The sequence below is a fragment of the Vulpes lagopus genome, chromosome 2 (genome assembly GCF_018345385.1).
Source record: "Vulpes lagopus strain Blue_001 chromosome 2, ASM1834538v1, whole genome shotgun sequence".
Lineage (NCBI taxonomy): Eukaryota > Metazoa > Chordata > Mammalia > Carnivora > Canidae > Vulpes > Vulpes lagopus.
In genome coordinates, this window is record NC_054825.1 from 96,548,275 (window position 1) to 96,561,039 (window position 12,765).

Below are 12,765 nucleotides of genomic sequence, written 5' to 3' on the forward strand. Positions count from 1 at the left end.
TCCCTCGTGGAGGAATGCAGGGTCTGTCCTCATGCTCGCCTTGTGAGCTCTGGGAAGGAGCTGGGAGAGGCGAAAGGCATGGCTGAGATGTGGCAGGCCCTCCGAACGAATGGGACGGCAGGCGGCTTTTTGCTTCTCTTCCCTCTCCCTGGCCTGCTGTTTTTGATTTTGGGGGAGGACTGGAACAAGTCAAGAGAACTTGGGTTTGGAGAAGTAGCTGATGACTGCGTTAAGTAGTCCTGATCGGCCAGACAGATGAGAGCCGGGCCCAAACCACAGCAGTGGGACTGGAATGACAGGGCCGGCCAGCCTTGCCGAGAGAGTCCTGTCGCAGTTCTCCTAGAAGAGGCCTGGGAAGTAATTGAGACAAATGCGTCCCACACTGGTCCAGGGCCCCGGGGTGTGTGGTGGTGCCCGGGACCTGGTTCTCCACCGCATTAGGTCCTGGGGTGCTCTGTGGGGCTTCATGAGCCCGTAGGGCCTATCGGTTGGCGCCCCGGTATTCAGCTGCACGACTGCTGAGCTTCAGACTAGTGGTGAGGCCGGGCTGCACCCAGCTGCCAGAGCAAAGCTCCAGGACAATTATCCGATTAACTTTTCCTTTGTTTCTTTGCCAGTCAAGAGAACAATCGGATGATGAGACCGAGGAGTCGGTGAAGTTTAAGAGGTTACACAAGCTGGTCAACTCCACTCGCAGAGTGAGAAAGAAACTGATCAGAGTGGAAGAAATGAGAAAGCCCAGCACTGAAGGTAAAATACAAAGCAAAACAAAACAAAACAAAGTACACTCCACCCTGCTTATTCCAAATTAAATCAGTTGAGGTTGGCTTTTCAGTAGAAAAAGAATATGATTTCAAGTGGAAAATGGGTTGCATTCCGGCTGAGGCTGGCAAGCACCTTGGGTCTGCATGTGCAGGGCATTGCTTGGCACGTTATGGATCCTAGTGTCCAGCGTTCCAGGAGGCTTAGAAATTTTAATGTTACAGCGATGGGAAAAGGCTAGTATGTGACAATGACAAGTCTTCTCGAGGTGTGGCAGAGCTTTAATGTTGAGCTTACACCATTTTATATAAACTTCATTTTATAACTTCTTCGCAGCAGTAGCATCTGTGCCCAAAGGATGATGGTTCTTGCCCATTGAATTTAGTCCAGATTTGATATACATCCGTCTTAAACAAACATCCAACAATCAAGGCACTTAATATCCTTTCAGATCTCCGAGGGATGATTTGTTCTTCCAGTAAACAGTCTCAAGACTCAGTTCAGCTGGGGCTCTGAGGACCTTCCATTCTAAGTGGATCTTCAGAGCTATATTACTGGCTTAAGCTGCTTGTCAGATGAAGCAATAATGTCAGAAGGGGCATGAGCTTGGATTTATTGTACTGAATAGTTAACCTTTGAAGTGTGATTATGACAGTTTAAATCTCAACCATATTCATCACTCCTGTTGTTAGCAGTGTGCATTTACAGCATCTTGTAAGAATCTCCCAAAAGGATAAGATAAAAGAATAGATTTCCTGTTTGGAAAACCATAAGTGAACGGGAAAAAAAAAAATGCTGGAAAGAATAGGTCTTATTTTTAAAAAGCACATGACTTGTTAAAATGTCATATGTACATTCTGAGGAATTTCAAAATTTTAACACGTACATTTGAAAATGGTCATTGAGAGGCCTTTTTGTCCTACATAAATAAAATCAGTGCATAGAGAGAACTGGGATTTCCTCTGATTTACATAGATGAGGGTTTCCTGTTGTTTTTATTGCTGTTTTTAAATTTCTGTTTGCTGTAATTATCAGCTTAAATCCACTAGAGAAATATTGAAGGTGAGGGGAATTACTCTCGGAGTGTGGGAGCGAGAAAGGAAAAGAGGGAGAAGGGGTAGCAAGAGAGATGTGCTTGGGGCAATTTCATAGAGTTGTATTGAATTCCAGGTTTTTTGGGTGTCTTCTTGCATGATAGTTCTGTTTGCCTTTGGGTGCAATGCTGATTTCACATTTGGATGTTTTAACACCTGCTTTAACCAGTCATGGTTTTCACAGCACATAATATAGCCTGATTTCCTCTCACTGGCAGCTCTTAATGAAATCACACACATAATGTCAGTTGGTAAATAGTAAGTAGAACCATACGGAATTGCCATCATTCAGCCTTAGGCACCACATTTTAAAATAAACCTACCACACTAGCCAAAATGAAATCTCAAATACAGTGAATGGATTGGTGGGTCTTGTCCACCAAAGGGCAGAGGGCCTGGTACTCTGGGCGTACCACCCAGTTGCCCATGCATACATAGTTGTCATGTGCATTAGGGCCACCTCTTCACCAGACTAACATTTGTGACAATACAGAGCTACTCTGATTTGCATGTTTATGTCAAAATAAGTCAGTTCAACTATCTCTGAGAGACATAGGTGAAAAAAGGGAAAATATACCTAGAGAGGTGGCTTTAGGGTCGAAAGTAGTAATTGTATGGACTTCTAGCCCTGAACTGTAATTCATCTGTGAATTGGGTGCCACAGATGGAAGATGGATTAAATGAGCTTGAGTCCCCATTAACCTCGGGTGTCTGATGAGTTGGGAAGCTCATGTGCCACTAATTGGGCCTGTCAGTGTTGCCAGGAGAGGTGTCAGTGTGTGCAGCTCAGGGCATCCACTTGGGGCTGTCCCTGACTGGACCGGACTAGACTAGAACTGTCCTCCAGCTGCTGTGGAGTAGAACTCTGTGAGGTTCCTCATTGGCAGAAGAACTGGTACTTGGCCACTGCTTCTGCAAAGCAGGAAAGAGTCACATTCCCAGTAGCCCTCCTTCACTGCCCCAGGACCTTCAAAGAGCTGAGCCTTTCACTCACTACATGTCTATGCCAATACTAAGTTGTCTGAATAATAATTAACCTTTGCTGAGAGCATTCTGTGTGCCAGCCACTTTTCTAAACACTTTAGGTTTTATGTTCCTTTTAATATGTCATCCTCAGAATAGCCACCAGAGGCGGGCATTAATACTATCCTCATTTCACAAATGAGGGAACTGACGCACCAAGAGGTGAAATAATTTGCTCAAGGTCACTGAGCCGGCTGGCAGAAGTCCCAGGATTCAGTCCAGGCAACCTGGATCTCCACTCTGCTCCCACCTCTAATCCACCCCTCAGCTCTGAAGTCCTGCCACAGCCAGGAGAGTTACAGTTTCTCGCCTGGTCCCACTCTTGGGACCTTGAATTTGAAGTCCTTATCCAGGGCATCGATGACCCTCGATAATATTAAATCAGAGGTCAGATCATGCCCTTCATCTGCCTGTTTTGTGTTTTTTCCCCTAGAGCTGATACCTCCCTACCCTCTTCCTTCATTGGCCCATCTTCTCTGTGACCCAATAATGAATCATTAACTTTTGTAGAGGGCTTTTTAGCTTATAAATTACCTTCATGTATTTCTTTTCATTTAATTTCATCCTCTTAATAGCCTTATAGTAGATATTACTAAGGTAGGACAACATTATTACAGGTGAGGAAACAGACTCAGAGAGATTAAATTATTCTCAGGGTCATGGAGATGGTGAGTGGCAGAGTGAGAGCTGGAATCAGGACATAAGTCTATGTTCTTGGCTTTGAGTTATCCCATACCCTAGCTCTAGTTCCTTCCACATTCTGATTTTAGCCAATGAGGATAGGTAAAGGTTATTATGTGAAGCAACCACACAACATGACAATGGCGTCATTGCGTGTTGACTGTCGTTTTCCCAAAGGATAGCTATACTTGGAGGTCCCAGAATGGGAGAAGTGCAGTGCTCTGAATCCAAGGAATTGAGTCAAGGCTGGGATTTCAGGCCTCAGGGTGGATGTAGACTGAAGAACCTACACCATGCAAGGCCTCCCCCCAACACACAGGCCAATGCAGCCCCTGGAGAAGCATTTGCCACATTTCCCTCCAAAGTCCTTACCAAATGCAGACTTTTCAGAACCAGGACGTAGAGCTATAGATTATGGACAGGTGTGTACCAGCTGGTTCCAGACTCAAAACATGCTATGAAAGTATTGGAATCTGTGGTGATAGCCCTAAATACAGAGTCCAGGAAATTTCCAGACCACTGGTGGGTGACAGGTCATTAAAATCCCCAGTAGACCCACCTGAATCTCCCAAGGCCCCTTCAGACTGTAGGTAGATCAGAGCCTTGCACAACTCCGTGGACACCTGGGCTAAATGTAAAGCCACAGTCTATGGTCTGGACACTTCTATGGAGGAAGTCCAGGGCTGGACTGCCTCTGCCACCAGGCTGTGCCTCTCATCTTGGCCCTGTCGCTTCTTCCCAAGACTGGAGGGTAGATTTTATCTAGAAGAGATTGCCATGTTTACTTCTACCAACAGAAGGACCCTTGGCCTCCATACCTTATTAGTCAGGTATCCTGAAGAAAGAGCAGGAGACTTTCATGGTATTTGCACATTGGCTCTGGTCTGGCAAATATCCTCTCAGAACCTTGGTCCTTGCTTTAAAACTCTCCTGAAAGATCCGAGAATAATCCTCCAGGGAATATATTTGTGCTGCAGATCACGGAGGACTTTGGACTGGACATAGTCTTGAACCTCCCTTCCCACCACCATCTCCATGACATCAGAATCGATCTTGGGTCGTATTTCATAAGTGCGGTTCTAATTTTCTTTACATTTATAACAATAACTCTCATCATTTAGAAAAGTAAGAAACCTTTAGAATTTGGAAGGACTGCTACCGATTCTCTCGTCCTTCTCCTCCTATCTGAAGTGAGCAGTTCGCTCTGACATTTAACCATGCGCTGGCACCCTCACCCCAGCTGGTATATTTAGGGCCATCCTTCTGTTCCAAGGAACTTTTTATTTTTTCCTTTTCACAGTTCAGCTGGTGGAAAGCTGCAGTGCTCAAAAGTTTCCTTATAATTAAAGGGACACAGCCAGTTAGGATCACTACACCCACAGTTTGACCTACTTCTTTTGCACATCTGTTCACATAACACACGCAGAAAAGAACTCAGTTTTCCTGCCAGTGAGTCCAAACCTTTCCACTGGGCTCCAGAGGGCTTGGCTCAATACCTTGCTCCAGGGAAGGCTTCACAAGCTGGAATCCTTGAAACAAAGTGGAACGCTCTATGGGGCTGCCTACGTGTCCAGGCCCTTAAATGCCCTTACTTGCTTCCTAGCAGGGCCAGTTGATGGCAATTTCTGCCTGGAGTCACCCACTTCCCTAACTTTTCGTGTTTGGCTTGTCAACTGGGGACCATTTGTCAGTTGCACTTGCACGCTATAACCCCATATGGTGTCTTTGCACCCAAACTGCCTTGGTGATTTAATTACTTAAATGGCACATGTACCAATAAAAAAAAAAAAAAATCACTGTCGGCCACGTGGCATTCATCACGTTCTGACTATAAAAAAAACAACCAGACTCAACAGGAGGGCCTTTCAGAAGGGGAAGAGATTCTGATTCCTAGCTTCTGCAGATTGCACTTACAGACTGGAGAGGATAATCATATTTTGGGGGGAGAGGTAATTATCTTTAAATGCTAAAGGCTAAGGAATATGGTGATGATGACTGGCTTAGGTTTCCCAAATGGCATTTTGAATGGGTTTCTTGAGGTGTTTGTTCTACAAAGATATTTAAAGAAGAAAACATAGCCAGTACCTTTTAATATTTAGCTGTGTGAAACCATACATTTGCACAGTTTGGTTATTTTCTACATGCATTGTTTAGGCAGGAGCTGGGTTTATGAAGAGGGTAAGTGGTATGGGGAGGTGGTGATAGCTGTGGTGTCCGTGAGGTTGAGCTTATTCTTTGTAGGGCGGGTGCTGTAACGAAAGAAAGATCTGTGAGGGGATACAGAGGTCGATTTATAAGAGACCGTGAACATCTCCGTATTGATTTCCCTCCAGGTGGGGAGGAGCACGTGTTTGAGAATTCCCCGGTTCTGGATGAAAGGTCGGCCCTTTACTCTGGAGTGCACAAGAAGCCATTTTTCTTTGATGGCTCTCCTGAGAAACCTCCGGAAGATGATTCAGACTCTCTCACCACCTCTCCATCATCCAGCAGCCTGGATACCTGGGGGGCTGGCCGGAAATTGGTCAAAACCTTCAGCAAAGGAGAGAGCCGGGGCCTGATTAAGCCCCCCAAGAAGATGGGGACATTCTTCTCGTATCCAGAAGAAGAGAAGGCCCAGAAGGTTTCCCGCTCGCTAACTGAGGGGGAGATGAAGAAGGGTCTCGGGTCCCTGAGCCACGGGGTAAGTACGGACGGTGTTTGCTTCTATGACAGCCACCGGCGTAGGCACCACCTCCTGGTGTCCCTGGAGGAGGTTCAGAGTGTCCGGAAGCAAATCCGCTTGAAGAAAATGGATACTAATTATTCATGTTCCAGAGCTTTTCTCTGCCAGCGTCCCTCCAGAAAAGGAGTCCACAGCAGCATCTGTGACCTGCAGCTGCTCCGGCAGAAACCCAAAGGGGGAGGGAGCTGCGGCGCCCCCAGCAGGAGGGTGCGCGCGCGCCCCTCGGTCAGCGAGTTCAATATCACCTACGTGGTGGAGCGGAGCCTGTACAGCCACCTGAACCTGGCCCAGCTAGTGCGGCCCGCCTCAGACAGGACCCTGAGCAAGGCCGAGAGGCAGGACCTGAGGCGGTGCTTGCTGGAGGAGGATGAGGAGACAAGGAGGAAGTGGGCCGCCACGGTCGACCGCTGTACTAAAAGGGTTCTCTTGAGAATCCACCAGAAGTCTGTGAGTCGGAACCATTGGTCACCAGGACGGCCTTGTCATTTCTGTGAGGTGCAGTCAAGCATTATGGCCTCTCCTCGGTGGAGCCTGGCGTCCTCCCCCTCTCTTCTGCTCCTGACTTCATGACTTCCGGGTCCATCCCGCCATCACCTCAGTTTTCTAACCCTACTTTCATTTAGCAATGGCTTCTTTTCCATTTGTCCTCTTCTTGCCAGTTAAAGCTCTTTGATTTTTAATTGAAACTAAACACTGAAGATGATCCCGGGAAGGGCTTTCAGAGTACAGGGGTGGGGTTTGGCCTCCTCCTAGGAGTGGCTGTCTTGATTCTCAGCAGTCACGTCACTTAACCTCAAAGAAGCTGTTTCAAAACAAGGATATTTTGCCCTTAGAAGACACGTTCATTCTTTCAGTTAATTAGAACAATAGAACTGGCCCACGGGAAGATTGTCATCAACACAATCACCGATTTGATGATTTGAAAACATTGTGAAGTACATTTATTTTATTAGTAGGGCCTGCCAGAAGGTTCTGGAAGGGAAAGGGGGGAAAAAAAAAACTTTAGAGCTCTTTTGTTTTACTTCAATCTATTTGGTAGTCTAGCTAATCTTCTTAACCAGAGGGGTCGACATTTAGAAATGTCTTCCACTACCCCATAGATTCTTCTGCACATAGCAAGGAATGAAGTACTTACATTCAAAAGTATTTTTCAGTTTCATTACTGAATGGTTAGAGACCTGGTAAGACCGCTTTTTAGGACATGACTTGTGTCCAACTTGAGAATATAAGCATTTTCCTCCTTAAATTTCCACCCAGCTTTTAGCTTGCCCAGGAACCCATACAAAATGACACAGAGTGGTGAGAGCTGTGGGCTTCCTGGCTCCTCTGTCCCCTGGTGCCCTGCTCAGTCCACTGGGACTGCTAGCTCTGTCCCCTTGAAGGGTCTAAAGGCACAAGCTCTGGTACAGCCTCCCATGGGGGCTTTTCCTGGGGTTCTTTCACATTCACTTGTGAGACGTTCTTCCCTGGACGACTGCTGTAACTTCTGTTCATGCAGTCACGTTCTGCTTCTTGTGGAAATGGAGACCGGTCCATGTCATCCCTAAAATGATCTTCCCTATTCCAAAAGGATCGGCAGGTCCATCCTAGCCTTTAGTTTTTCCAGATGCTCCCACATGCATTGACTTTCTTGCTGGAGCTTATTTTTCATCTTTTCTCATTCATACAAATCTTCTAACAATTTTTTTTTTGTCTTCTAACAATTGAAAACTATTAGCAACAACTTCCCCCTCTGCTTCTTCCTCTGCATCATGGCGATAGCTTGTGGTTGATTTTGTGTTTGTCGAACAGTAACAGAATTCTCTTTCTCACTCATTCAGTTCTGACTCACAGGTCCTCTGTAAAGTGCTATAGTGAACCAACCTTAGTAATAATTTATTAACTTCAGAGGACCTCTGCTCAGTTCATCTGCACAGAAAGAACCTTGATTGAACAGTTAATTGGTTACTCACCCCCACGAACTTAAATCATGTCATTCTGAGAATTTTTCCACCTTCAGTACTTTGAATTCCTTATGCGTCCCTCGTATTTATTGCCAGGCTAATAATATCACTTCTGCAAGACTTTTTAGAAGTTAATTTTCTAAGATTTGTGCTAAGTAAATTGTGGGCCAGTGATCTTAATTCTTCACTGACATTAAATATGGACATAGGGCAACTTTCTTTTCAAGCACCACGCTCCCCACCCCACCCCACCCCCCCATAAACGTGGCACTGTGTAATCTCTTTCCCAGATGGCACCCAATACTGGATATTTTTAAGGTACTATGAGCCTGAAGTAGTACTGGACAGCTCTAGTACTTGCTAAAATATGTGTCCAGTACTAAATTAGAAATGTGCACATACCTCTTCCTGTTAAGTATAACTGCACAATCAGGAAGATGAAATTTAATTTTCCAATTATTCAGAGACTATAAGTGAAAATAAGCATTTTAAGAACAGAGTTTTTTGGGGTTGTTTTGGTTTGGTTTTACGGGACTAATTTCTTTGCTTGGTTTACCTAAACAGTTTTTTCCATCCTTCTTGTCCTATCTCCTCCACTTTATCTGAAAGTGCACAGTTTATCCTCTACTCTCTAAACCTGATCCTTCTGTCTTTCAAAAAAATGCCATATTTGCTTGATGAAACCTTAGGGAAATGATAATGCTGTATATTCACTAGAAATGGTCACGTGTCTTGCTTTTTATTTGGTCATTCAGTTTTTGTTTGGGGGAACAGGCATGCATGACATTTTGGAATCTTGTCCATTTTTAAAAGTCAACTCCCCACCCCCACCCAAAACATGTTTTCAACTGCATGACCATTCCATTGACTGGCTCTCCTCATCCACAAGCCTCTATCCCAAATGTTCTTATCGTTATCTGTACAGGAGATATAGGATCTTAAAAAAAACCTCACTTAGGTTTGAATTATGTAGACCACCAAAGTCAAAGATTGGTTTACTTTCTTTTACTATTCTCTCTATAATCTGTGTTCTCTGTTGAAGGATTGCTGTGTCAAGAACTGCTTGATATTACAGAACAAGCTGAAGATTTGCTCAAGCGACGTTTATTGTTATATTCTTTGTCTCTCCTCCACTGATAAGAGTTTGTTCCAGACACCTTAGCATATCACTGAGAGAGGTTTTAGTTGGTAGCAAAGAAACCCAGCCCACTCTTCACTCTGGGCTTTTTATTCAGGAATAAATGCATACAGCTGGTGTATGAAGACATAAATGAGCTAATTTATTGCAGTAAAGTTTCCACATAAATTCTTTCTCAATTATTTCATGTGCATCAGAAAGTACATGCTGGGCTCCAGTGTTGCAGTCGATACTGGAATTTAAAGCAGGGAAATGCAGAAGCCATAAAATGATGAGGCATCTGGGCGCCATACTAGATCTGTGAAGCCCTGAGTCACAGGAAAGGAACTAGAAATAAAATCACTGCCTTTGCAAAAATGCACAAATCTATCAGCATTATAAAGCTGGAAAGGGAAGGTAAATGTTAAAAATTAGCCTTGAGAGGTGGCCATAACATTGCTTACAAGGTTACAGGATTTGGTGTTTTTGTATAAAGCGGTCTCTTTTTATAGAATAGAATACAGTTAGGTTGACTATTAAGGGAGATCAGATTGTCCATTGATATTTAGTATCAAATTAGAATTATATCCGTGGTAGATTATTTTCAGCAGCAACACCAGTTTATTGAAAGAGAAAAAAACAGTTGTGTGAGCTCCTGATTTTGGTAATCCCGAAGTGCCCCCTGCAATACTTCTGTATCTCCAGGCCCTCAACTCTGCTGTGCCATGCCTGCCATCTCTCACTTTCTGGTCCATTCCTGGGAGGCTGTGATTTTACAATGGAAGCTCCTAGAGTCTAAGGCCCAGAAAGAAGCTTCAGTCTTTCATTTGCATACTTGTAACGTTGACTAAGCCTAAAACTTCAGTATAATTGTCTGGACAAGCTACCAATTGAATCCTCAGAGCAGCCGTGATGAAAGTGAAAGCCCAGCATTCATAACACGTCTGCTACTCACGGACAAAGCAAAACTCAGAGAGTCTAAGTACTTTCCCTGTCACACAGCACACAAGTGGCAGGATCAGAGCAATCTGTGATTCCAGAAACCTTGGCATTTTGCTTCCTGGCTGTTTCTGCTTTCTCAATTCAGTTACTATATATCTCAAGTATATTTATTCTAAACAAGCAATGTTTATAGTATACCTTGTGCTTCTCTGTTCATTTCTTCCATTGAACAGCTGTTAACTAGATTTCTTAGAGAAACACTATAAAATACTGGAACCCAAATCTGCTCTTCAGCTTTTACCACCATTTGCTTAAAAAGTAAATCAGTTGTAACAAAAATTAATGTGCTTCGAGTCTGCCCTGCAGACTTTTTTGGGTGGGGGAGGGAGTGGCCATTGAATAGCTTTTGCTGGAAAAACAGCAGAATTCAAAGCAAGTTCTGAAATATAAAATTGCTGAAATATAAGCAATTCCATAAAGTTTGAAACCAACTAAAGGACAATGAGGTTTTCATTCTTTATAACATCAGTGTTTTTCCTCCTGGGATTAAGGGAGTGTGGTCAGAGACAGTCACTGAATCAACCTTTTCTTTCTGGGCAAATGTGGTGTCTTCATACACTCCGAGTTAAAGGGTCGTGATTAGTTAAGTTGGGCAGTTAGATGGGAAAGTTAGCAGCACATTTGGCAAGGTCAAGGAAGCAACGAGTGAGTAATCCTCTTGGCCTGATTGGACTACGAGGAACATAAGCTTTTTTCCCCTTCTCAGCGATTTAAAACCAAACTAAACAAGAATCTGTTAGAAAAGCCTGCTGTCAGTGGCAGAGCGATACAGGATTTCAGACTTGGGTTTCCAAGACCACTCTAAGCGCATGGATTCCCCTGGTACATACCCCCTTGTCATCACTACTGTATGTGGCTGATACAGGGGGGACTGGAAGGGGATGTTCTGTTGCTAAGCGACAGGGAATCTTAGAACACTTAACCCGTGGGTGGCTTTTTGGTGTGTGTGTGTGTGTGTGTGTGTGTGTGTGTGTGTGTTTTGTTTTTGTTTTTTAACCATTTGGTTTTTGCATGTTAAGGGGATTCTAGACCTCTAGCGTAGGCCAAGTTCCAGTGACCTCTGGAAGGCAAAAGGAGGGAAATTTCCTTAAAACATGAATCATGGATTTTTTTCTCATCATTTCTTATTTCCTACTTTCATCCTGTAACATATTTGTGATTCAGTGATTGTCCTGCAAGTGGGAAAATGTGTGGGGTTGGTGCACTGCTGGCTGGCTTAAACATAACTGGATTATTCCTGCCCTACCCTTTCCTTTGCACAGAGAACCTGCAGTTTTGGAGGATTTGACTTAACGAACCGTTCTCTACACATTGGCAGCAACAATTCTGACCCAATGGTGAGTATACATCAAAGGAAAAGCAAAGAAGGTTTGGATTCAAGCAATCTGGTTGCCATAGTTTCATATCGAGTGTCTTTGAGAAACGATAGTGTGTTACATCGGTGATCCTACATCGTATTTGGAAAGAAGCCCTGTCTTTCCCATCTTATGCTCTGCTGTTCCATGAGGAAGGAACAGTGACTGCCTTGCTGCCTGTAATGCCTTTGCTTCCTGTTCTCTTCCAGTTGCAAATCCAGAAGAGGTTGGCTTCTACCATCCTAGCCATTTAAGCAACACATGCTTTTTGTTCCCACTAGTTGCAAGTGCACACAACCACTACATATAGGTAGTGTGACAGGATGGATCCCCGTGATGAGGGTCCGAGAATAGGACCCAGTCTATTTCCAAGACATCAGTCTTACCATAGGCCAAGTTCATGGCCCTATGCGAATCTAGGTTTTTCTGATCTGGGGTGTCCTCGAATGAACCCCAGTCTCCTTGGGCCCAAAGCAAACCCAACTCTTTAGAGTCAGGGTTCTAGCTGCCTCACACCTGCTTCTGGATCACTGTGGGGACAGGGTACCACTATGGTGTACATACCCTGTTCCCTAAGGTTTATTTTGGTGAGGCTCCAAGGACATAGGTCAGTTGTACCTACAGGTTTGTTTTCCCCTTATGCATTCTCTCTCAAACTGTGGAATTAAAATTCCATGCTTTATATTTGTATATATGTCATGTGTCAGCTAAAATATCCATCTGTGATTTCTGAAGTGTTTGAGAATTTTCTAGCAGAATAACACTATTTTATTTGGATATCAAATTTTATTGATTCATAAACTATTAATTTTATGTAGTCGATCTTTAAAAAAAATGAGAGAGGAAGTATGATTTCTTTTTTTCCTTTCTCAGGGGAAAGATCCCCCCCCCCCCACACACACACACACAATGTAAAATAAAATGAGCGGTGACCACAAGTCTAACTTGTTCAGAGAAGGAAATGTACAGTTGACCACACAGAGCTCTAGAGTGATGTAAGTCCCATCAGACGTGGGACTTCCAGTTACTGAGATTTGCCATTTTGTTCATTATCACTGAAATGCAG

General features: G+C 44.1%; 1 protein-coding gene across 3 annotated transcripts in view; it reads left to right on the forward strand.

The window, feature by feature from the left end:
* SASH1 (SAM and SH3 domain containing 1) overlaps positions 1-12,765 on the forward strand; it is a 255,510-nt gene that overhangs the window by 214,771 nt on the left and 27,974 nt on the right. For all 3 annotated transcript variants that reach the window (XM_041745577.1, XM_041745576.1, XM_041745578.1), the window contains 3 exons: positions 618-750; positions 5,894-6,240; positions 11,607-11,681. In XM_041745577.1, the coding sequence (XP_041601511.1) occupies positions 618-750; positions 5,894-6,240; positions 11,607-11,681 (555 nt within the window). The remainder of the gene's footprint in view (positions 1-617; positions 751-5,893; positions 6,241-11,606; positions 11,682-12,765) is intronic.